Raw genomic sequence first — 27,019 nt, forward strand, 5'->3', positions numbered from 1 at the left:
AAGGCTTCTGGAAGTCCAAATAAACAAAATCAAAAAGGGCTTCCATTATCAATTTTATTAATTATCTTTCCCTGCCAGGCAGAAATGGATGGAAATGAGAAGCCAAAGACTTACGGTGCTATCTTCAGAGCTGGAAGCAATGATGTAGTCGTCAAATGGATTCCATTTGATGTCCAGCACATTTCCTTTGTGACCACAGATCTTTGGCTGAAGTGGATCGATTTTTCCCGTCTATTAACAGAACAATATTCATGTTAAAATCTTTGCCAATCAAAACACCCTGCAAAGTACAGAGGGGAAATAAATGGTCACGTCAAACCACCCCAACAAGGTCACTTTGTCATCACCCAGAAACATGGACAAAAGGGCAGAAATAATCGGTCATGAAACATTACAGGAAACTTGAGAACATTCAGCAGTAGTATTTGGTATAGTGACTTGCTCACAACCTCCACTATTGACATCCTAAAATGCTTTTATCAAAAGCAAACACAATCGAATACAGGGTCAATGGAATACTCGCTCTAATGCAAATTATAAGGCGGAGTTCTATTTCTGTTGACACCAAAAATATAATAATTATTTGGTGATTTTCATCTATTTTTGGTGTTCACATCAGGGAGACGAGCTCCATTGGGACATTGAAAAAGATTTGCAGTTATATAGCACCTTTCATGACCCCAGGACATCCCAAAGGGCTTTAAAGCCAATGATGTACTTTTAAAGTGTAGTAACTGTTGTGATGCAGCCAATTTGTGCACAGCAAGCTCCCAGAAACAGCAATGTGATAATGAGCAAATAATCTGGGTTTTTTGGAGGTGTTGGTTGAGGGATTGGGCAGGACACCAGGGATAACTCCCCTGCTCTTCTTTGAAATAGTGCCATGGGACCTTTTGCATCCACCTGAAAGGTAGACAGGGCCTCGGTTTAACATCTCATCTGAAAGACGGCACCTCCGATAGTGCAGCACTCCCTCAGTACGGCACTGGGAGGGTCAGCCTGGAGTTAGTGTTCATGTCACTGGAGTGGGCCCTGAACCCACGACCTTCTGACTCAGAAGCAGGAGTGCTACCCACTGAGCCACAGCTGACACCCTTAGGGAGATGATGGCCTCACGCGACACCACACAAATGGGGAAACTATTCTCTCTACATTGCACAAAGCCATGGAGCTAAATCACACTAGGTAGTTAAAAGAAAATTCACAAATTATTCAAGCCACGTGAGCTCACCGCAGTCAAGGTAGAGAAAGACAAATTTTATTGTTGAAATTGCACCATACATCTTTGTTGACTTGAACGCCACTTCTGCTATGTGTCCACAGTATGCATCAATTCTCCAACCCCAACAACAAAAAATTACAATAATCAAATCAGTCCTGGGACCAAAAATTAGCACACTAAGAGTGTAACTAATCTGTGCTGGTGATAAACCCAACCCTCTATATTTTCTATATGTTTGATTTTCTTTTGTATTATTATCCTTAAATTTGTCATATGCCTCCAAGTCTCATTTTAATTTAGGTTTCTCTGTTCATCCAAAAAACCTCCAGCTTTTGCGGTATTACTTCTTGTGGGAATATATCCAATCTGTAACCTAATCATCTCCTGTTTGCAAGTTTCCCATTGCTTGTTACTGTCTATGTGCTCATTTTTATTTCCAATTGATCTGACTTGTTGCTTTTTAAAAATTAATTGTTCGGGATGTGGACATCTCTGGCAAGGCCAGAATTTATTGCCCATCCCTAGCAGCCTTCGAGAAGGTGGTGGTGGACCGCCTTCTTGAACCGCTGCAGTGCCTATGCTGATGGTGCTCCCATAATGGTGCTAGATCGGGAATTCCAGGATATTGAGGAAGGAACGGTGATATATGTCCAAGTCAGGTTGGTGTGTGACTTGTAGGGGAACTTGGGAGATGATGGTGCTCCCAGGACATTTATGCTCTTGTCTTTCTCAGTGGCAATGGTCGCAGGGGAGGGAGATGGTGTTGAACTTGCTGCAATGCACCCTATAGATCATCCATACTGCAGCTACAGTGCATGGGTGGGATATATCGCGCCCAATAGCAGGGGCACCAATCAAGCAAACTGCTCTGTCCTGGATGGTGTTGAACTTCTTGGATTTGGTTGTGGTTGCACCCAAACAGGCGAGTGGTGAGTATTCCAACATGCGCTTGATTTGAGCATTGTAAATGGTGGAGAGGCTTTGAAAGGTTAGGAGGCGAGCTACTCATCACAGAGTACCTAGCCTCTGCGCTGCTCTTGTAGCCATACCAGTTGATAGGGCTGGTCCAGTTTAGCTTCTTGTCAATGGTGACCTCAAGGTGGTAGACTCAGCAATGGTGGTGCCATTGGAAGGTCAAGGGGAGATGGCTGGGCTTTCTCTTGTTGGAAATGGTCATTGCCTGGCATTATGTGGCACAAATGTTACCTGCCAGTTGTCAGCTCAAGCCTGGATGTTGTCCGAGTCTTGCTTCGTTATTGGAGAAGTCGTGACTGGAGCAGAGCACTGTGTAATCATCAGCGAACAGCTCCATTCCTGACCTTATGAAGCAAAGGAGGTCATCAATGAAGCAACTGAAGGAGGTCATGTCCAAGATGCTTCCCTGAAGAACCCCTGCAGTGATGACTCAAGGCTATGATGACCAGCCTCCGACAACCACAGCCATCTTCTTTTGCGTCAGGTCTGATTCCAGCCACTGGAGGGTGTTGCCTTTGACCCCCATTGACTTGAGTTTTGCTAGGGCTCCTTCATGTCATACTCAGTCGAATGCCGCCTTGTTGTCGAAGGAAGCTCCCCTCACCTCTTCTCTGGTATTCCACTCTTGCCAATTGCATTGGAAGCCCCACATGATTGACACTGACCTCCAGAGGCAGAGTTTCCACTGACCTACAGAGGCACAGAGTTTCCACCAAGTGAAGGTTCAGAAGACCATGCTGATCTTTGTGTGCTGACGCGCACATTAACCAAATTGGAATTTAAGAAGTTGTCCAGATCCCTTCCATGCTTCACTCCATTCTGTAGATGTCCAATGTCAGTAATTTACACAGATAAAGAAACAAACAATTAGTAATTTCTCATGAACAACCAAGAAAAGGCGCTTAATTGTTGGCAGGAAATCTACAAATTTAGCCTTCAGTAACAACTTAAAATAGATTTTGGATGTCTTTCCATCAAAAAAATTGCACAATATGAAACAGAAAATAGAATGAAAACACAAAGATTTCAATTCAAATCACTCATCTCCTAATCAATGATTTCCATTTCCTCAGTATGACTGTTAGTGCGATGGTTACAACATTTGCATAAATTCCCGTCAACTCTATTTTAAACATAAACATTAATTCCCTTTATTTTAAAAACAGCGTAATTTTTTTAACTAAATATACCCAAGTAAACCATAATATAAATGCTTTCATATTTTAGTACCAGAATGCAAAATTAGGACAATCTCCTTATTAATACAAATGTAAACCAAAGAGAGAAAAAAGACTTGTGAAACATTCCAATATTACTTCTCCACCATAGTGCATATTAATCCCATTCCAAATTGTACCTTAAGAGCTTTCTCTATTGCCATCAGGCATGTGTGTTACATGGTATTTACAGCACAGAAACAGGCCATTCGGCCCAACTGGACCATGCCTGTGTTTATGCTCTCCATGAGCCTCCTCCCACCTTCCTTCCTCTAACCCTACCAGCATACCCTTCTATTCCTTTCTCCCTCAGGTACCTATCTAGCTTCCCCTTAAAGGCAGCTATGCTATTCACCTCAAACACTCCCGTGGTGTTTCAGTATTGCCACTCGGATATCAGTGAGCTACTCATAGAAATGTTAATGCAGAAAGAAAATCTTCAGCCCACTGTGTACAAATGGTTGCACTCCCAATTTATTTTATATGTCAGTCGTGGCTCAGTGCGTAGCCTCTCTCCTCTGAATCACAAGGTTGTGGGTTCAGGCCCCACTCCAGAGACTTGAGTACAAAAATCAAGGCCGACACTCCCAGTGCAGTACTGAGGGAGTGCTGCACTATCGGAGGTGCCATCTTTCAGATGAGACGTTAAACTGAGGCCCCGTCTGCTCTCTTAGGTGAACGTAAAAGATCCCATGGCACTATTTTGAAGAAAAGCAGGGGAGTTATTCCCCATGTTCTGGTCCATATTTATCCCTCAGTCAACATCACTAAAAAACATATTATCTGGTCATTGCTGTTTGTGGGAGCTTGCTGTGCGCAAATTGGCTGTCATTTCCTACATTACAACAGTGACCACACTTCAAAAGTAATTCATTGGCTGTAAAGCGCTTTGGGACATCCTGAGGTTGTGAAAGGCGCGATAGAATTGCAAGACTTACTTTCTATTTTTCCCCATTGACTTCAATGGTAAAGAAAATCGGACTAGGTGTAAAACAGGCTGCCGATTCGCTACGAGCCCAATTCATGCTACTTTCGAAGACCAATTTTATTCGCTGTTTCCCCCCTCCCCCATATGTCACAAGACATAAAGCTGCCCATCAAAAATTTCAACTGATCCAATTAACTGCAGACTGTGGAAGAAATATCCAGATTGACATACATCAGCATTAGTTGCAATCGTACTGATGATTAATTTAGTTATACCCACAAATCGAAAGGATTAGAGACTAGAAAAGCAAAGCCTAAGGGGTGACCTGTTAGAAGTCTTTGGATAGACATGGAGAAAAGGTTTCCACTTACGGGGGAGACCAAAACTAGGGGCCATTAATATAAGATATTCACTAATAAATCCAATAGGGAATTCAGGAGAAACTTCTTTACCCAGAGAGTGGTGAGAATGTGGAACTCGCTACCACAGAGGCAGAGGTGAATGGTACAGATGAATTTAAGGGGAACCTAGATAAGGAGAAAGGAATAGAAGGTTCTGCTGATAGGGTTAGATGAAGAAGGGCGAGAGGAGGCTTGTGTGGAGCATAAATGCTGGCATAGACCCGTTGGGCTGAATGGCCTGTTTCTATGCTGTAGACCCAACATAAAATATAATATAATAAAAGGAGTTGTAGATAGGCGGACAGTAATGCCTTTGTCTGGACCTCATTTTCTTTTTGCTAATAGAAAGTTCATCTCGGGAAGAAAAGAGATCACTTGGGAAATAGCAGAGGGACAACACGACAAGTGAACAAAACAACTTACTGGAAACTCGAGTGTCAAGCGATCAGTCAATAATCAACTGCCATTTTTTTTCATTTTCACGCCAAAAAGGTTGAAGTTCATACCTGACCAATGGGTATGACATAGAAAGCGCCACCTCCTGCACACTCAGTCACAACAGCGATGAACTTTGGATTCACAGAACAGAAATAGTTGTCTTGAACGCTCTTGGTGATGGGAACCCCATCATAGCAATTCTCCTTATTGGCGGGCTTGCCGTACACATGACGGAATTTTGAGCTGCGATACAGAGGCCGCCATGACATCTGAAAGGACAAAAATAAACTTACGTCACAAAAACAGAATAACCACGACAACTTGCATTTAAAAAGCACCTGCAACGTAATAAAACGTCCCAAGGCGCCTCACAGAAGTGATTATCAGACAAAATTTGACACCGTGCCACAAGGAAATATTAGGACAGGTGACAAAAGCTTGGTCAAAGAGATAGTTTTTAAGGCGTGTCTTAAAAAGGAGGCAGAGAGGTTGAGGGAGCGAATTTCAGAAGTTTAGGACCTAGACAGCTAAAGTCACAGCCGCCAATGGTGGAGTGATGAAAATCTCTGTGTATTTTGCTAAATCCCCCCGATCATCTCTAATCAGAAAGTTCTGACCCAGAAGGGTCAGAGAAGATGACCTGCCTCCATGTGACTGGTCAATGGCGCTCTCCTAATGGCAGAATGGGTGCTATAACTTGCTTCAAGAAGCCACGGGGAACACAAGTTTGTCAGGATTCCTACTTTCTTATCCAGTGACCTGATTGAAAAGTGTTTTTTTTTTTTTTGCATACACAGTCGATCCTCTTTAATCTGAAATTCTTTCATCCAGACACTTCTTTATTTGATCAGTGGTTGCAAAACAGGTTGCTGCAATCCATTTTGCACTCGATAAAACAAAAAGCCTTGTACTTCCAACTCAGACATGCAGAAGAAGTCGGTTTTAGCGTATACGCTTGTGAAAACAACAGTGAATTCAGTCAAAGATAACTCCTACAGCCAAACAAAAATCCTGTGATGTAAATAAACTGGTCCAATTTGAAATTATAACTTTGACATTACATCTTTTCATGTAAATTGTACCTAGGCCAGGGCATTGGGATTCTTATGAAGGAAATTGGATTGGCATTACTTTAATGGCCCAGAAATTCGGGTCTCCACAGGTGAGTACGCACGGGGTACTCACCCGTAGGCCCAATGGAAGTGCCGGTTTCCTGCATGCACGGGAAACCGGCACTTCCGTTCCCCTGAACGAAGGGGTTCAGGGCATTCTGGAGGGGGAGGGTGAACAGCCAGTAGCCGTGGTGCATATAGGTACCAACGATATTGGTAAAAAAACAGGATGAAGTCCTAAAAGCTGAATATAGGGAGTTAGGAGGTAAATTAAAAAATAGGACCTCAGATAGTAATCTCAGGATTGCTACCAGTGCCACGTGCTAGTCAGAGTAGAAATAGAAGGATATTTCAGATGAATAAGTGGCTAGAAGAATGGTGCAAGGGGGAGGGATTCAAATTCCTGGGACATTGGAACCGGTTCTGGGGGAGGTGGGACCAGTACAAACTGGATGGTTTGCACCTGGGCAGGACCGGGACCGATGTCCTAGGGGGAGTGTTTGCTAGTGCTGTTGGAGAGGGTTTAAACTAAAACGGCAGGGGGTTGGGAACCTGTGCAGGGAGACAGAGGAAAGGGAAGCAAGGACAGAAGCAAAAGACAGGAAGGAGAAAAGCAAAAGTGGAAGTCAGAGAAATCTCGGGTATAAATCAAACATGGCCGCAGTAAACAATAATTCCAAAAGGTCTAAGAGTGTTAAAAAAACAAGCCTGAAGGCTTTGGGGGAGCAATTCGGTGGGCTGCGCCACCAGTTAGCGCCTAAAGAGGGCACTCAGTGGTTTTATGCCACTGGCCACGCCTCCCGCGATATTTAGCTGGGGCGCTAATGGCGGCGTTAGCCTGTTGCGCTGCGCCGCCACCGATGACGTCATCGGTGTGCGCAGTGCCCCGCTACCGCCCCGATCGCGATATTTGGCAGTGACCGCCTCTGTAGCGCCACTCGCTAATCTCGCCCGGTTCACGGGGCCTACCTGTGGCGGCAGTGGTGCAAATTAAGGTGGAGGTGCGGGGCGGCCATTTTTTTTCCAGCCTGTTCTTCCCCCGCAGCATTGCCGGCTGTTTTCCGAGAGCCCGGCACTTCTCCTCGGTGCCGGGCTCTTTTGCCGGCACTTGCGATCGCTCATCGCGCTGGTGCAGGCCCCTCCCCCTTAAGAATGGGAGGAAGGCCTGCAGTACCGCAGCGCACCGTGCCGCAGCGTGTGGCGCTGGGGCACGCTGCGCTGCGATATTCAGTTTCAGCACCCTAAGAGGGACGCGGAGCGCCTCGAGCCTCGCCCCGTGCCCCTCTTGGGGCGCTCAAGCTGAATTTCTGGCGATCGCTGCTGCTCCGATCGCAGCGCAAAATCTGGCGCCCAGGCGAGCTTGGCGCCCCGTTTGCGGCTCCACCCAACTTCTCCCCCTTTGTGTCTTAATGAGAGGCGCATTCGTAATAAGGTGGATAATTAGCTGCGCAAATAGATATAAACGGATATGATATAATTGGGATTACGGAGACATGGTTCCAGGGTGACCAAGGCTGGGAATTCAACATCCAGGGGTATTCAATATTCAGCAAGGACAGGCCAAAAGGAAAAGGCTGGTTAAAGAGGAGATTAACACAATAGTAAGGAAGGATATTAGCTCTGATGATGTGGAATCTGTATGAGTAGAGCTGAGAAATACTAAGGGGCAGAAAACGTTAGTGGGAGTTGTATACAGACCCCCAAGCATTAATGCCGAGGTTGGGGATGGCATTAAATGGGAAATTAGAGAGGTGTGCAATAAGGGCACACCAGTTATCATGGGTGACTTTAATCTACATATAGATTGATCTAACCAAATTAGTAACAATACTGTGGAAGAGGAATTCCTAGAGTGTATACGGGATGGTTTCCTGGAACAATATGTCGAGGAACCAACTAGAGATCAGGCCATCTTAGACTGGGTATTATGTAATGAGAAAGGATTAATTAGCAACCTTGTTTTGCGAGGCCCCTTGGGGAGGAGCGATCATAATATGATCGAATTCTTCATTAAGATGGAGGATGAAGTAGTTCATTCAGAGACTTGGGTACTGAATCTAAATAAAGGAAACTACGATGGTATGAGGCGCGAGTTGGCTAGGATGGATTGGGGAATGTTACTTAAAGGGTTGACGGTGAATATGCAATGGCAAACATTTCAAGATCGTGTGGATGAACTACGGAATTTGTTCATCACTGTTTGGCATAAAAATAAAACAAAAAAGGTGACTCAACATTGGCTAACAAGGGAAATTAGGGATAGCATAAGATCGAAGGAGAGGACATATAAATTGGCCAGAAAAACCAGCAAACCTGAGGATTGGGAGCAGTTTAGGATTCAGCAAAGGAGGACAAAGGGATTAATTAAGAGGGGGAAAATAGAGTATGAGAGTAAGCTTGCAGGGAACATAAAAACTGACTGTAAAAGCTTCTATAGATATGTGAAGAGAAATAGATTGGTAAAGTCAAGCGTAGGTCCCTTGCAGTCAGAATCAGGGGAATTTATAATGGGGAACAAAGAAATGGCAGACCAATTAAATACATACTTTGGTTCTGTCTTCACAAAGGAGGACACAAATAAACTCCCAGAGATGTCGGGAAACATAGGGTCTAATGAGAGGGAGGAACTGAATGAAATCAGTATTGTAGGGAAATGGTGTTAGGGAAATTGACGGGATTGAAGCCTGATAAATCCCCAGGGCCTGATAATCTACATCCTAGGGTACTTAAGGAAGTGGCCCTAGAAATAGTAGATGCATTGCTGGTCATCTTCCAAAATTCTATAGACTCTGGAACAGTTCCCATGGATTGGAGGGTAGCTAATGTAACCCCACTATTATAAAAGGTGGTAGAGAAAAAACGGGGAATTATGGACCGGTAAACCTGACATCGGTAGTGGGGAAAATGCTAGAGTCCATTATAAAAGATATAATAGCAGAGCACTTGGAAAACAGTGACAGGATCAGACAAAGTCAACATGGATTTACAAAAGGTAAATCGTGCTTGACTAATCTACTGGAATTTTTTGAGGATGTAACTGGTAAAATAGATAAGGGAGAACCAGTGGATGTGGTGTATTTGGACTTTCAGAAGGCTTTCGATAAGGTCCCGCATAAGAGACTAGTGTGCAAAATTAAAGCACATGGGATTGGGGGGTAAGGTACTGACTTGGATAGAAAAGTCGTTGGCAGACAGGACACAGTAAGCAGAGTTGGAATAAACGGGTCTTTTTCCGAGTAGAAGGCAGTGACTAGTGGGGTTTCGCAGGGATCGGAGCTAGGACCTCAGTTATTCACAATATATATTAATGATCTAGATGAGGGAACTAGATGTAATATCTCCAAGTTTGCAGACGACACAAAGCTGGGTGGGCATGTGTGCTGTGAGGAGGATGCAGAGAAACTCCAGCATGATTTGGACAGGTTGGGCGATTGGGCAGATGCAGTATAATGTGGATAAATGCGAGGTTATCCACTTTGGTGGCAAAAACAGGAAGGCAGATTATTGTTTGAACCGCAATAGATTGAGAAAAGCGGAAGTGCAACGAGACCTGGGTGTCCTTGTGCACCAGTCGCTGAAGGCAAGCATGCAGGTGCAGCAGGCGGTTAAGAAGGCAAATGGTATGCTGGCCTTCATAGCGAGAGGATTAGAGTACAGGAGCAAGGATGTCTTGCTGCAGTTGTACAGGGCCTTGGTGAGACCACACCTTGAGTATTGTGTGCAGTTTTGGTCGCCTTATCTGAGGAAGGATATTCTTGCCATGGAGGGAGTGCAGCAAAGATTCACCAGACTGATACCTGGGATGGCAGGAATGACATGTGAAGAGAGATTGGGTCGATTAGGCTTATATTCACTAGAGTTTAGAAGAATGAGGGGGCATCTCATTGAAACTTATAAAATTCTAACAGGACTAGACAGACTAGATGCAGGAAGGCTGTTCCCGATGGCGGGGGAGTCCAGAACCAAGGGTCACAGTCTAAGGATAAGGGGTAAGCCATTTAGGACTGAGATGAGGAGGAATTTCTTCACCCAGAGAGTGGTGAACCTGTGGAATTCTCTACCACAGAAGACAGTTGAGGCCAATTCATTAAATATATTCAAGAAGGAGTTAGATATATTTCTTAAGGCTAAGGGGATCAAGGGATATGAGGAGAAAGCAGCGACAGGGTACTCAATTTGGATGATCAGCCATGAGCGCATTGAATGGCGGAGCAGGCTCGAGGGGCCAAATGGCCTACTCCTGCTCCTATCTTCTATGTTTGTATGTTTCTGTGTGTGTGATGCATGTCAGGTGAATTCTTCAAGTGAGAACCAGGCCAAATACAATAAGTTGAGAGGGGAAGTGAAGAGGAAAATAAGACTGGCAGAGAGAATAGAATGGCAGTTAACAAAGCGGAATCCAAAAATTTTCTACCGGCACGTAAATAGTAAGTGGTAGTAAGAGGTGGGGTGGGGCCTTTTAGGGACAAAGGTGGTGATGTATGCTTAGAGGCACAGGGCAAGGTTAGAATACGTAATGAGTACTTTGTATCGGTGTTTACTAAGGAAGACGATGCTGACAAAATATCGGTAGAAGTGGAGATGGTGGAGGTAATGGATGGGGTAAAAATTGATAAGCAGGATGTACTGGAAAGGCTGGATATGATTAGAGTGGATAAGTCGCCTGGTTCGGATGGCTTGCATCCCAGGTTGCAAAGGGAATTGGGGGAGGAAATAACGGAAGGGCTTGCCATAATCTTCCAATCTTCCCTAGATGCGGGGGAGGTGCCTGAGGATTGGAAAGTGGCAAATGTGACACCCTTGTTCAAGAAAGGGTGCAAGGTGAATCCTAGTAACTATAGGCCAGTCAGTTTAACATTAGTGATGGGTAAGGTTTTAGAAACAATAATGAAGGAAAAAATGAACAGGAACATGGAGAGTTTTAAGTTAATTAAGGAGAGCCAGCACAGATTTGTAAAAGGCAGATCGTGTTTGACTAATCTAATTGAATTTTTTGATGAAGTAACAGAGAGGATTGATGAAGGGAATGCAGTGGATGTTGTCTACATGGATTTTAAGAAAGTGTTTGACAAAGTACCACAAAAAAGGCTGGTTAATGAAATTGAGGCTCATGGAATAGGTGGGTCAGTGGCAGCTTGGATAAGAAATTGGCTTAAGGACAGAAAACAGCAAGTTGTGGTAAATGGCTGTTTTTCAGACTGTAGGATGGTAGACAGTGGTGTTCCCCAATGATCAGTGCTAGGACCACTGCTTTTTCTTTTATATATATGATGACTTGGATATTGGAATACAGAGTAAAATTTCAAAATTTGCTGATGACACCAAACTTGGAGGTGTGGCAAACAAGTAGGAGGATACCAACCGACTGCAACAGGACATAAAGGCTAGCAGAATGGGCAGACAAGTGGCAGATGGAATTTAATACAGATAAGTGTAAGGTGGTGCATTTTGGTAGAAGGGATAGGGAGACGCAATATAGCCTTAATGGCACAGTTCTAAAGAGTGTGCAGGGAGAGGGGGACCTGGGAGTTAATGTGCATAGATCTTTGAATTTGGCAGGACATAGAGAGCAGTTAGCAAAGCATTTGGATCTTGGGCTTCATAAATAGAGGTATTGAGTACAAAAGTAGAGAAGTTGTGCTGAGCCTTTATAAAGCTCTGGTTAGGCCAAAACTAGAGTATTGTGTCCAGTTCTGGTCAACACACTTTAGGAAGGATGTGAAGACCCTTGAGAGGGTGCAGAGGAGATTTACCAGAATGGTTCCAGGGATGAGAGATTTTAGCTACAAGGTTAGGTTGGAGAAGCTGGGGTTGTCCTCAATGGAGCAAAGGAGGTTGAGGGGAGATTCGATAGAGGTGTACAAGATTATGACGTGTTTGGACAAGGTAGACAGAGAAAGGCTGTTCCTATTATCAGATGGCGTAAGGACTAGGCGACATAGATTGAAGGTTTTGGGCAAGCGATACAGGGGGGACGCGAGGAAGAACTTTATTACACAGTGAGTGGTAATGACTTGGAACTCGCTGCCGACAAGGGTGGTGGAAGTGGAGACGATCAATGATTTCAAAAAGAAATTGGATAGACACTTGAGGGAAATAAACTTGCAGGGCTACAGGGATATAGTGGGGGAATGGGGCTGACTGGATTGCTCTACAGAGAGCCAGCACGGACTCAACGGGCTGAATGGCCTCCTTCTGCGCCATAATGACTCACTCTATGAGGGTCTTAGAAATGGTGAATATTAGTTGCCTAAAATAAAAACAGAAAATGCTAAAAAATACTCAGGTGGTCAGACAGCCTCTGTGGAGAGAGAAATAGAGTTAACGTTTCAGGTCGATGACCTTTCGTCAGAACTGGACCAATTTATTTATCACAGGGTTTTTGTTTGGCTGTAGTAGTTATCTTTGACTTGATTTCATTCTGTTTTCACAAGAGTATATGCTAAAACCGACTTTTTCTTCATGTCTTGACAGATGAAATTTCAGTCTGTGATGTCACCTGTTGCCGGGTGGCCCTTAATTGGCCTGCTGAGCCTGCTGGGCGGGCTCAACAAGGTCAATCAAGTGAAAATCGCGTGGATTGGCCGCATCGCGATGGAGGCGGGACTAAAACCTGAAAGTTGTAGTCCCGCCTCCTTCCCGACTTCTGAATGAAAATCCAGCCCCAAGTGTCTAGAGTGGGGCTTGAACCCATGACCTTCTGACTCAAGAGGCAAGAGTGCTACTGACTGAAACAAGATCGACACTCTTGAGCTCTTGGTTTTAATAGCTCGTTATTCCTTCCAGGGAGAGCTGCCAATTTGAGTCTCCAGCTTGGGGGCACTTCAGGTCAACCTCACGAGACACCAGCTTCTGTGTAAGTGAACGGGGCAGTTCTGGGATTGTATTGCAGCAGGCCCCAGTAACACCTACAGAGTGGAAAACACGGAAGGACGGATCTCCATGGGGAAGTGAATAATTAAAGCAGCTATCACCTTCCCAGGTAGGAAATATATATATTTTTAAAAATAGTACAGCACAGGTGTTGGAGCACTTAGTGTCACAGAGTGGGAGGATATGGATTCAATTCCCCCACTGATCTAAGCTCAGTGGTGGAAATTCTGCAGAGGCTGCAGCATTATATAATGCCCTGAATAATAGGAACAAAGACTCAGCACTTCACAAGTGTCATCTGAATCCCGAGGTACAATTACTGCCCGGAAACCACTCCCATGGGGAAAGAGTGCACTGGTTGAAGATCATTTTTAATATAAACTCCAGGCAATATTAATTTAAAAACACAATGCCACTAATACAATTATGGAAACATAGAATCGTACAGCACAGAAGGAGGCCATTCAGCCCATCATACCTCTTTGGTAGAGCTATCCAATTAGTCCCACTCCCTCACTCTTTCCCACAAAGCCCTGTAAATTTCTCTCCAAGGATTTATCCAGTTCTCTTTTGAAAGTTACTATTGAATCTGCTTCCACCGCCCTTTCAGGCAGCGCATTTCAAAGTCACATTAAATAATTGATTTTCACTTTGATTACTTAAAACAAAACTTCATAATGTTTCCACATTTGGTGATTTTTTTAAAAACTGGAATGAATATAGCCTCAATGGCTCAGTTGGTAGCACTCTGGCCCCGAGGCAGAACGTCGGGGATTGAAGCCCCGCTACGGATTTGAGTATGTAATCTAGGCCAACAGGTCAATGCAGTACTGAGGGAGCAATGTATCGTCAGAGGTGTCATCTACCCGGTGAGACATTAAACCAAAAAGTCAGCTGGCTTGGGTGAACATAAAAGATGGCATGGCAGTTCTTCGCCAACATTGCTTCCTCAATCAACGTGACCAAAATAGTTTAAGTGGTTGTTCATTCAGTTGTTTTGGGATCTTCCTGTGCATAAATTGGCTGCCGCATTTGCCTATATAACAGATTACTTTTTTCAAGTGCAGTCGCTGTTAGTTATCAAGCACGTTGGGGCATCCTCAAGATGTGATAAGGTAGGGTGACCATATTTTCGAAACCGAATCCGGGGACACAGGGTGGGAGCACAGCAAAGATGGAAACTATAGGTTGCGCAGCGTAGTGAGGCAAAATATTGTTATTTTGATGCAAACTGAACCTGCAAAAAGCAACGCCAGAACTTTCCGGCTGAATAATGCGGCCACTGTTCACAGCATCTGCCGGCCACGATCACCGGCTCAGGAAACAGGAGATTGACATCCCACATCCCTCCCACCAATTGGAACCGGCCCCACCACACAACCTGCCCATTTTACTGACTGACCGCAGACCGCAAGGCAGCTCAGGGTCACATGGCTCCTGCTTTGAACCCGCCCGGGGACACAGCCCCTCATCCAGGGACTGTCCCCGTAAAAACAGGGATGTGTGGTTACCCTATGACCAGATGCTAGATAAATGCTAGCTTATAGAATCATAGAATAGTACAGCACAAAAGGAGGCCATTCAACCTATCCCATCTGTGCCGACTCTTTCGAAGAGCAATCCAGTTAGTTTCATTCCCCGGCTCTTTCCCCATATCCCTGCAATTTTTCCTTTCTTTCTTTAGCCCCCATACCAGTGCCAGCACCAACAAAATACAAGACAACTGCGTGAAAGGATGCTGGAAGCATATTCAATTTCAATTTCAATTTTATTTGTCACATAACCAAATACAACAAGTGAAATCCAGTCAGTGAAATGCTTTTTTCTTAACGAGCCGAGCGCACCAAACAGCAAAGGACACTTAGCTGCTGGTACGCACGGAGCCCGCAAGGATGGCAGCCATCTTCATCGGCGCCATCACAATAGGGTCCGCTCTCGCCTCGCTCCGCCTCAACAGTAACTTTCACAAAGGAATTGGATATATACTTGAAAAAGTAACATTTGCAGGGCTATGGGGAAAGAGCAGGGGAGAGTGGGACTAATTGAATAGCTCTTTCAAAGAGCCGGCACAGGCACGATGGGCCAAATGGCCTCCTTCTGTGCTGTGTGATTACTATTACTACAAATTGTTTGACATGAATAACCAACAATGAAGCTATACTTTATAATAATAAAGTGGAAACCGCAATATAGCTTTATAAATATGAAATAGCTTAGAAAAGCTGCATGACATGCAGGTACACACTACAGTTGCTTTACATACCTGCATTGTGAACGTGACCGTTCTTGACCATTCTGAGTGGGATGAGAGTCTGTTAGAGTGAAGTATGTATGCTGAAAATAAGCAAGTAATTCAAATTCCAGCCTCCTAATGACACGTCTTTCATATCTTCTTTCACTCTTGAGTCTGCTCTGATTTGGAGCTCTGGGACTGGACACAGAGTCATTGTTGAAATCCCTCAATAACTTGCCAATGGCAGCAACCTCTGGTCATAAACAACCTATTGTTTACAGACATTTGCACTAAGCTTTTGGGAGAAACAGCAAATGGTGAAAGAAAAGAAAAACTTGCCTTTATATAGCGCCTTTCACAACCTCAGCATGTCCCAAAGCACTGTGGTTTGCGGGATCTTGCTGTGCGCAAAATTGGCTGCCGTGTTTCCTACATTACGACAGTGGTTATACTTCAAAAGTATTTAATTGGCTGTGGAGAGCTTTCGGACATCCTGAGGCTGTGAAAGGCGCTGAATAAATGCAAGTCTTTCTTTCCTGAGATGCAGGACCTGACAAAGTGCTACCAGCAGTCTGAATATCTCCCTTGAAGAAGGTTTCACCCCAGACATCACCCCCACCCTGCCCATGGTAATCGCAGCAGGTCATCTATGTCCAGACACCACTGAGCATCGAAGACAATGTTGCACTGTTAACAGTATTTTCAGATCCCTCCATGGCCTCGCCCTTCCCTATCTCTGTAACCTCCTCCAGCCCTCCGAGGTCTCTGCACTCCTCCAATTCTGGCCTCTTGCGCATCCCCGATTTTAATCATTCCACCATTGGCAGCCGTGCCTTCAGCTGCCTGAGCTCTAATCTCTGGAATTCCCTCCCTAAACTTCTCCAATTCTCTACCTCTCTCTCCTCCTTTAAGATGCTCCTTAAAACCTGCTTCTTTGACCAAGTTTTTGGTCACCTGACCCAATATCTCCTTATGTGGCTCAGGGTCAAATTTTGTTTATAACACTCCTGTGAAGCATCTTGGAACATTTTACTATCTTAAAGGCGCTATATAAATGCAAGTTGCTGTTAGATGTTGAAGATCCAGCAGTAAGAAAAAAAAAGGCTTTTGTCCCCGTATGGAATGTGTTTGACCCAAATTACAGGCCATTCACTGACCAGGGACTTTTTGCTGTCTGTTTTGAAATGATGCGATAGAATTGAACAAAAAAAAAATGCATTTATTATAAAAAAGGGCTTGGCCTCGAAGAAAATTTTTGGCAAACCTCTTATTGTTTGGGAAAGGAGAACAGTTAAGAGCCTTGTGCTAGTCTTATCACAATGAGGTCACACATGGTGAAACAACGATGCATTTTGATGAGGCTGGCCTCACTCCATTGCTTGAGTGAAAGTGTCTGCCAAATGCTTCATGAAAAATAGTGTCTGTTAAGAGTTAAAATAAAAAATGTTTCATCTAGAAGCCAGACAAGAGACATGTGGGGAGAGCGCCGGGGGGGGGGGGGGGGGAGGGAAGTGTAGTGTATGTACCCGTCTACCTTTAAGAGAACTACTTTAGGTGTGGCACTACTTGTTTGGCTTCTGTATACTGTAATACCGACAGTGACCACACCGGTATATAAGTGTTGTGGCATGATTCCTTGGGCAGATTCACCCTGACCTTCGAATAGTAAAGACCTGTTTGTTTGTTATTCCTGAAGTCTGTGTCGTTATTAACTGTACAACCCACAGACTTTACAGTGGCGACGAGTCCGATCGTACCCTGCGGCAAGACTACCAAAGCAACTAAAGAGCGTCGAAGAGAGGCAACCGCCCTCGTCGTTCTGCTGGAAGAAAACACGAGGCTGCAGCAATAGAAAGGAGGAAGACTTTAGCAACAAAAGCTTCCATCAGCAACAGGCACTGACTACCCTTCTACCACGGTGCGGAGTGAGCCGATCAGCAGGAAACAAGGCGGCCGCGGAGACTGTGAGTAGGGAAAAGTGTAACGAAATCCGGAGGATAAGGGCTGTGCACTCGACCACGGTCGAGGGGGAGCAGAGCTGGTCAGGAAGGCGGGTCCAACGGCGTCGTGAGATAGCCGGACCGCGATCGGCGGGAAAAGCCGGGCAGCGACCGAAGCCACGAAGCGCTGAGACCGGGAGCAGGCGCGGGAAGAGAGAAACTCAGCCGCAGCCGGGGAGGGAAGCACCGGACTGCGTGAGGGCTGGGAGGCGAACGGGAGCCGGGCGTGTGGGAGAGGCAGAGCCGACCAAAGGAGGCTGCGCGAGAGCCAGTCCAGCGGCTGAACTGTTCTCCACCAACGGGGTACCCAGCGCCGGTAGAGCCGTGCGAGCGGGAGAGAAAGACAGAGCCGAGTAAGGGGAGCTGTGCGGAAGCCAGCCCAGCAGCTGAACCTGTCCGCTGTGGGGAAAGCGTACCCCTCCCACCAGGGAAGAAACGCGGGAAGCTGCCATTAGGCGGAGAAGACGACAGACGCGGGAGACCGCCATTGAAGGGGCGGGGAGAGAAGGAAAGAACGGGAAACCGCCATTTTCGCGGGAAAAACCGCCATCTTAGAAATAAATAAATAATAAATAAGAATTTAAAGAAATACTTGTGCTGCTCCCAAGGAAAGGAAGATGCCTAAGCGAGGGAATATTAACGATTTTAATTCTGAGATAGAAGACTGGGCCACGTACGTGGAACGCATCGAGATCTATTGTGAAGCCAACAAAATAGAGGAAGACGACAAAGCGATAACATTGCTAAACTCGATGGGCGCAAAGACATACGGGCTCTTGAAGCATCTACTAGCACCAGCTAAACCGGCGGATCAGACTTTCGAAGGGATTGTGGCTGTTCTGAAGGACCACTTGAACCCCACACCGTTGATGTTGGCTGAACGATTCAAATTCTATGCAAGAACGCAACGGAAAGACGAAAGCAACGCGGAATATTTGGTCGAACTGCGTAGGCTAGCGAAATGCTGCCAGTTCGGAGGGAATCTGACAGAGGCACTGCGAGACAAGTTCGTATGTGGATTGTCCAAGGAAGGGATACAAAAGCGACTACTCGAAGAGAACGACCTCATACTTGACAGGGCTGTCCTTATAGCCGCATCGCACGAAGCCGCAGCGAAAGGAACGGCGGAAATGCAGCTAAAGGCGGCGGCACTCGGGGAGGACCAAATTACCTCAAGTACAACAAAATGCTATCGTTGTGGGAAGACAACACACGACCAGAATCAATGCTGGTTTAAGAACCAAGAATGTAGGAAATGTGGCAATCTGGGTCACATCGCTAAGGTATGCCGGTCAGGGAAGAAGACCAACAACCAAAGGAAGCCACCACAAGAAAAGTACAACAAGGTACACAAGGTGGCTGAGAAGAGTTCGGACGAACAGAATTCAGACTCAGACCCAAACAGCCAGGAGCTGGGTAGTCTGAGAATTCACAATGTGAGTAAGGAAGCTGACCTACAAACTATCTGGGTCATACTAAAAATAGCTGGAGTCCAAGTAAGAATGGAGTTGGACACTGGATCAGCTCGATCAGTCATAAATCGAAGGGACTACCACCGGCTATTCTCTCACATACCCTTAAGAAATACCAAGTTCGTATTGCAGACATACACGGGGCATAAGGTATACCCCATGGGGAAGATAAGAGTCAAGGTGAGAGATGGGGTAAAGAACACCCAAGAATGAACTTGTACGTATTATCTGAGGGAGGACCACCACTTCTAGGACGAGAGTGGATCAAGAAAATAGACATGGAATGGCACTATCTAAAAGCCATAATGAGTGAGGACTCGGTGCAAGCTATCAGCTCAGATTCTGAAACGGATGACGATAAGACCAACTCAAATATGGAAGACAAGGCTAAAATGAACTTGCCGACTATGGTGGAGAAAACGAAGACATGCATAAAGGCTTATGCTACCGAGAAGAATAAAGCTTCAGAGCAGAACTCCAGTTTGACAGAGAATTCTGAGCCTGTTCAAGTTAAGGACTTATCCACGACGGAAGAACACCGAACTCGGACTCAAACTTATTTCAAAGTACGACAACAATTAGAACAGTTGAGTTACCGTCTCGTACAAGAGATGAAAACAATGGAAAAGTTCTGGGACACCGAATGGGAGAACCTGGAAAGACAGCAGAGGCAGCTAGCTCAAGCAAAGAGCGACCATAGAGCCATCGTGACCAATTACCGATCACATCTCCCTTATGATGTTCAGGAGTTAGAATATTTGCATGATCTAGAGATACAGCATAAAGGCAAACCACGCTACACTGAGGATTTTGTTCTGCAATTGGAGACGGAGCTAGTGCAAGCAAGGTTAAGAGAAGCTGAATCGCAGTGTGCACTTAAAGATATGCAGAAAAAAATCTTGGACATGGAAAAGAGAAACGCTTCTTTACCTGATGTGAATAATGTGGCCATGTTGCAAGAGGAGCTTATAGGGGCGAAACTGAAAGAAGCTAAGCAAAGGATGTTGGAACTTGAAACACAGAACCAAATCAGCAGTAACCAGCTATGTCGAGCAGAGAAGGAGTGCTATGGCCTACATGAGAAGGTGCAATATCTCTCAGCCCAGAATAAGGGACTACTCACTCAGTTAAATGAAAGTAATCGGAAAATGGCTGAGATAGACTGCAAGAATAAAGAAGATTTGATGGCAGTGAGACTTCGAGAGGCAGATAGCATAGCAGCCTTGGCTGAACTCCAACAGGAAATTGCGAAAGAAGCAAATGAAGAGGAATCTTCAGGAAGCCAGGATGTTATTCCAGTTCTTCTCTACGACTCCTTACAAGCAGAGTGTGAGAAGTTGAAAGAACAGTATGAACAGGCCCAGGTTACAATTCTGGAGGGGGTTAACTCGGCAACCTCCGAAAAGCTAGTTTCAGTAGAAGCATATGAACAACTAAAGGTTGAACATGAGCAAGAAGTCCAAAGGCTGCAGGAAATTCTTGATGAGCTCAAGGCCAAGACAGACTCATCGGTAGAAGTTCCATCCATAGATGAGAAATTAGAGGTGAAAGACATGGCAGAACATGAAAGACAAGATGTCCAAGAACTCATAAAAATATTGAAGGAAACCCAAGACAAATATGAGGCGGCAATGTCCGAGGTTCAACAACTTGAAGAACAGATTCAACTGGGAATCCTTTCAGTGGAAGAAAAGGAAACTGTAAGAAACACAGAGACTGTAAGAATGGCCCCTGAACATGAGCTAGAGAGCATCAGGGCGCAACTTTTCCGAGCGCTGAAAGCCAAAGTACAAGAGGAACAGAAGGTGGAAGCATTGGGAGGAAAAGGTGGATGAAATGGAGAAGACTCTGATCCACAGTGTTCCCGTGGAAGAGTTAACGGTCAGCCAACTCCTTCATATGCTGAGGGAAAAGACTCTGCAATGGGAACAATCTGAACACGAGCTTCAATCTTCAACGGGAAGGAGTTCGGAGCTCTCAAAAGTTTGGGAAATAGCTGAGGTTGCAAAACAGACTTTACTGGGATGCCAAAAGTACGCTGTATCGCGTCTATGTGAACAACAGAATGTTGAAACAGCTGCTCCAGTAGAAGGATTGAATAGCCCGATCAATCAATCCCCGAGGGAAGGGGAAGTATTGAAATCACAAATGAGGTCATTAGTGAAGGATTTGCAGGAAACCCAGGAAGAGCGGGATGAAGATGAATGCATGAAGAAGTCTTTTCAAGAAAGATGTCTAGGGAAGGAACCACAGTCAGCTAACGTCCAGATGGGTGAGGAGGAAATAGAAGGCCCTCTCGCTGGCCTAACTCAGGACGAACCCGAATATTACCATGACCTGTTGAGTGACACTGAATATTACGAGGATGTGGTCTGCCCAGTTTGTGATGAAAACTCCCAAAGTGCCGAAATCAGGATGAAGCACTTAAAGTCGAAGGAACATAGAGAGTTGGTGGCGCTACAGCTGGCAGCTGATAAGGGAGCCCCGAGAGTCTCCAAAAAGCAGAAAAGAAAAAGAAGCAGAAGATGATAACTATCGCAAATATTATCACTTCTACCAGATCATGCGTGGACCCTACGAAAGGAGTTAAATCAGTTGGAAAGTAGGAAAATATCAAGGCAACCCAGTTGTTGTAAAAGTCAGCACTGCTGGTTCAGCAGGACGGAAGTTCAAGCTGTTACGTCAAGAAAAGGATATGGAGGAGTCACGCTAGCAATGTGAACCATCTACACCAAAGAGATGTTGTTCGGACCGAGTCAAGATCAGAGACTGAATCTGTGAACTGTTCCCGCAGAGACTGAACCTGTGAACTGTTTCCCACCGAGACTATGTCTGTAAATTGTTTTATATGAAGTTGAAGATATGTTATGTTTAATGGGGACTCTGTATGTAATAAGCTAAAAAGGGAGGATTGTAGTGTATGTACCCGTCTACCTTTAAGAGAACTATTGTATGTAACCGTTCACCTTTAAGAGAACTACTTTAGGTGTGGCACTACTTGTTTGGCTTCTGTATACTGTAATACCGACGGTGACCACACTGGTATATAAGTGTTGTGGCATGATTCCTTGGGCAGATTTGCCCTGACCTTCGAATAGTAAAGACCTGTTTGTTTGTTATTCCTGAAGTCTGTGTCGTTATTAACTGTACAACCCACAGACTTTACAGGAAGGAAGGAGGGGGGGGGGAAAGAGGGAGGGGGGGGAAAGAGGGGGGGGGGAAAGAGGGGGGGGGGGAAAGAGGGGGGGGGAAAAGAGGGGGGGGGGAAAAGAGGGGGGGGAAAAGAGGGGGGGGAAAAGAGGGGGGGGGAAAAGAGGGGGGGGAAAGAGGGGGGGGGAAGAGGGGGGGGGAAGAGGAGGGGGGGGAAGAGGGGGGGGGAAAGAGGGGGGGGGAAAGAGGGGGGGGGAAGAGGGGGGGGGAAGAGGGGGGGGGGAAGAGGGGGAAGAGGGGGGGAAAAGAGGGGGGGAAGAGGGGGAGGGAAAGAGGGGGGAGGGGAGGAAAGAGAGCGGGGGAGGGGCGGGAGGGCACACAAAAGAAAGAAAGAGAGACAGAGAAAGGGAGAAAGAAAGAGAAAGAGAGAACAAGAGATACCATTCACGATCTCAGGACGTCTCAAAGGGCTTTGCAGCCAATTAAGTACTTTTGAGGTGTAGTAATGTAGGAAACATGGCAGCCAATTTGCGCGCAGCAAGCTCCCACAAATAGCAATGAGATAATGACCAGATAATCTGTTTTAGGTGCTGTTTGAGGTATAAATATTTGCCAGGATACTGGGGGAACTCCCCTGCTCTTTTTCAAAAGTGTCATGGGATCTTTTACATCCAACGAGTCCTCTGTTTAATATCTCAAATGAAAGCCGGCACTCCCTCAGTACTGCACTGGGAGCGTCAGCCTGGATTAAGTGCTCAAGTCTCAAGATTGGGACTTGAACCCACAACCTTCTGACTCAGAGGCGAGAGTGCTACCCACTGAGGCACGGATGACACCCGAGGACATGGCATTGTTTTCTAAAAGTTTTCGATTCTGCCTTGCCGAAATTCTTAACATCTCTTTTCTTTCCACTGATGCTTACTGATCTGCTGAGTATTTTTGGTTTTAGTTCAGATTTCCAGCATTTGCCATTTTTTGCATTTTATAGATATCAAAAGCAGCCCTGGAAATAAAATATTAGTCAACCATAATCCACCACATACCTTGGCCGACCTCACTAAAACAACAGCTTGAGAGATGAATGATGTTGAAATATATAAAGAATAAGTGGAAAGACAGTGACCACACATCAAAAGTCCTTCATTGGTCGTAAAGTGCTTTGGGATGTTCTGAATTTGCGAAAGGCGCTGTATAAATGCAAGTTCTACGCGCTCTGCGCGCACAGCCAGACATGCATGTGCACACCAATGTTTCCTCGAATTATTTTTTGGACCACGCGACCCCTTTAATGGGCTGCGCAGCTCATTCATAATTCTGCGCATGCGTGTATTTTTCTATTTAAAAGCCGGTGAGCTGGCTGCGCGGGAGCTAGAGCCCTGCATAGCTTTTTAAAAAAAAATTCATTTATGGGATGTGGACATCGCTGGCAAGGCCAGCATTTATTGCCCATCTCTAACTGCCCTCGAGAAGGTGGTGGTGAGCCGCCTACTTGAATCGCTGCAGTCCGCGTGGTGAAGGTACTCCCACAGCGCTGTTAGGGAGGGAGTTCCAGGATTTTGACCCAGCGACGATGAAGGATCAGTGATATATTCCCAAGTCAGGATGGTGTGTGACTTGGAAGGGAACTTGGTGGTGGTGGTGTTCCCATGCGCCTGCTGCCCTTGTCCTTCTAGGTGGACGAGGTCGCGGGTTTGGGAGGTGCTGCCGAAGAAGCCTTGGCGAGTTGCTGCAGTGCATCCTGTAGATGGTACACACTGCAGCCACGGTACGCTGGTGGTGGAGGGAGTGAATGTTTAAGTGGTGGATGAGGTGCCGGTCAAGCGGGCCGCTTTGTCCTGGATGGTGTCGAGCTTAAAGGATTAGCCCAAGTTTTTAAAAAGTCGCAACCGCTAACATTTTTTGCAACAATCATTTGGCATTTAAATTTGTAATTGGATCAGTTTGCTGTTTAAAAACGCACTCACAACCAGAAGTAGGTGATGTAAAATGAAGAATATGATGTAAAATGAAGAATATGATGTAAAATGAAGAATATGATGTAAAATGAAGAATGTGACATCTGTCACAAAACTGCACTAAATACAAAAAGGGAGGTGGCTTTGATGATCAAAATAAATCATCAAATTAATCTTGCTCCTTTTAGCCCAGAGATGTAATTTGTACTTCAAACACATTAACTTTAATTATCACATATCCGATCTAATCAGCGCTCACTTTAACACTTAAGTGCTACTTGTCAGCTTTACAGTGCATTTAATTTAACCAAAACGAACAGACTATTAATACGGAAATAGATGGACTAAAATCTGACAACAAAAATCATTTTAAAATTTTTAATGCTGTGAATTTTTTTTTAAACTCAATGTTGTTTCACACTTGATGCTCTCTGGAAGTTTGGTGCAAGGTACAATATGACAAGTCCTTTTAGACTTAGTGCAGGGATATTCCCCAGAATACGGCCGTGGATGCTCTCTCATGGTATAGCATGAGAGAAAAAAAGCACGCAGTTGGCACTGTGATTCCCCAACAAAGCAAATTCTTTATAATAGCCAGGACATCATAAGAGGAAAGCTCCAAGGGCAGATCAACAACAACTACAACTTGTATTTCTATAGCGCCTTTAAAGTTAGTAAAACGTCGGTCGCCTGAGGAAGGGAGTGTTTGAAGACCAGGACCTCAAACCCGGCACTAAGCTCATGGTCTACAGAGCAGCAGTGATATCCGCCTTGCTGTATGCCTCAGAGACATGGACCATGTACAGCAGGCACCTCAAAGCACTGGAGAGGTACCATCAACGCTGCCTTCGCAAGATCCTGCAAATCCATTGGCAGGATAGGCGTACCAACGTCAGTGTTCTCGCTCAGGCCAACATCCCCAGCATCGAAGCTTTGAACACGTTTGATCAGCTCTGATGGACGGGTTACATTGTCCGCATGCCCGATACGAGACTCCCAAAACAAGCGCTCCACTTGGAGCTCCGGCACAGCAAGAGCGCCCCAGAGGAAACGCTTCAAGGACACCCTTAAAACCTCCTTGAAAAAGTGCAACATCCCCACTGACACCTGGGAACACCTGGCCCAAGACCGCACAAAGTGGAGGAGAAGCATCCGGGAAGGCGCCGAACACAGAGTCTCTTGGCCAGGAGCAAGTGGAAGCCAAGCACAAGCAGCGCACGTCAACCCAGGCACCCCACCCACCTGCCCCTTCAACCACAGTCTGCCCCACCTGTGACAGAGACTGTAGGTCCCGCGTTGGACTCATCCGTCACCTGAGAACTCATTTTTAATGTGGAAGCAAGTCATCCTTGGTTCCGAGGGACTGCCTAAGAAGTAAAACGTTCCAAGGCAATTCATAGGTGTGATCAAATAAAATTTGACACTGAGCCACATAAGGGGATATTAGGACAGGTGACCAAAAAGCTTGATCAGAGGTAGGTTTTAAGGAGTGACTTCAAGGATGAGAGACTTGATCACAGGGGGAGAGGGAAGAGAAACAGTAAATCATAATCCTTTCCATCCCCTCCCCCCTCCTCCGTGCTTGCTTAAAACTTGTTACCTCTAACATTTTCCAGTTCTGTCGAAGAGTCACAGGCCTAAAATATTAACTTGGTTTTTCTCTCTCTCTCTCTCTCTCTCTCTCTCTCTCTCCGCAGAGGCTGCCTGACCTGCTGAGTGTTTCCCAGCAGTTTGTTTATATAACATAGTGGGTCAAATGGAAAGTCAATCTTTTGCACAGTCCAAGCACACACCACTGCTACAGGCAAGACGACCAGCTGAGCTGTTTGGCATAAAAATAAAACAAAAAAGGTGACTCAACCGTGGCTAACAAGGGAAATTAGGGACAGCATAAGATCCAAGGAGAGGACATATAAATTGGCCAGAAAAAGCAGTAAACCGGAGGATTGGGAGCAGTTTAGGATTCAGCAAAGGAGGACAAAGGGATTAATTAAGAGGGGGAAAATAGAGTATGAGAGTAAGCTTTCAGGGAACATGAAAACTGACTGTAAAAGCTTCTATGTGAAGAGAAAAAGATTGGTGAAGTCAAGCGTAGGTCCCTTGCATTCAGAATCAGGGGAATTTATAATGGGGAACAAAGAAATGGCAGACCAATTAAATACATGCTTTGGTTCTGTCTTCACAAAGGAGGACACAAATAACCTCCCAGAGATGTCGGAGAACATAGGGTCTAATGAGAGGGAGGAACTGAAAGAAATCAGTATTTGTAGGGAAATGGTATTAGGGAAATTGACGGGATTGAAGGCCGATAAATCCCCAGGGCCTGATAATCTACATCCTAGGGTACTTAAGGAAGTGGCCTAGAAATAGTAGATGCATTGCTGGTCATCTTCCAAAATTCTATAGACTCTGGAACAGTTCCCATGGATTGGAGGGCAGCTAATGTTACCCCACTATTCAAAAAAGGTGGTAGAGAGAAAACGGGGAATTATAGACTGGTAAGCCTGACATCGGTAGTGGGGAAAATGCTAGACTCCATTCTAAAAGATGCAATAGCAGAGCACTTGGAAAACAGTGACAGGAACGGACAAAGTCAACATGGATTTACAAAAGGTAAATCGTGCTTGACTAATCTACTGGAATTTTTTGCGGATGGAACTGGTGGAATAGATAAGGGAGAACCAGTGGATGTGGTGTATTTGGACTTTCAGAAGGCTTTCGATAAGGTCCCGCATAAGAGATTAGCATGTAAAGTTAAGGCACATGGGAATGGGGGCAAGGTACTGACCTGGATAAAGAACTGGTTGGCAGACAGGAAGCAAAGAGTTGGAATAAACGGCTCTTTTTCCGAGTGGCAGGCAGTGACGAGTGGGGTACCACAGGGATCGGTCCTGGGACCCCAGCTATTCACAATATATATATGATCTAGATGTAATATCTCCAAGTTTGCAGATGAAACAAAGCTGGGTGGGTGTGTGTGCTGTGAGGAGGATGCAGAGAAACTCCAGTATGATTTGGACAGGTTGGGTGATTGGGCAGATGC

At 45.4% G+C, this 27,019-nt stretch overlaps 1 protein-coding gene across 4 annotated transcripts in view; it reads right to left on the reverse strand.

Moving 5' to 3' along the window:
* The window catches only part of LOC147124745 (coronin-2A-like), a 252,134-nt gene that overhangs the window by 72,933 nt on the left and 152,182 nt on the right, over positions 1–27,019 (reverse strand). For 2 of the 4 annotated variants that reach the window (XM_085992646.1, XM_085992620.1), the window contains exons 1-3: positions 15,430–15,553; positions 5,250–5,450; positions 115–231 (exon numbers count right to left, since the gene is read on the reverse strand). In XM_085992646.1, the coding sequence (XP_085848772.1) occupies positions 115–231; positions 5,250–5,450; positions 15,430–15,435 (324 nt within the window). In that variant the 5' untranslated portion in view covers positions 15,436–15,553. Of the gene's footprint in view, positions 1–114; positions 232–5,249; positions 5,451–15,429; positions 15,554–27,019 lie in introns of those variants that run through there. The other 2 variants (XM_085992637.1, XM_085992628.1) reach the window with 1 other exon arrangement.

This window comes from Somniosus microcephalus, chromosome 1 (genome assembly GCF_052327205.1).
Source record: "Somniosus microcephalus isolate GS21.2 chromosome 1, FLI_Smic_1.0, whole genome shotgun sequence".
In the NCBI taxonomy this organism is placed as follows: domain Eukaryota; kingdom Metazoa; phylum Chordata; class Chondrichthyes; order Squaliformes; family Somniosidae; genus Somniosus; species Somniosus microcephalus.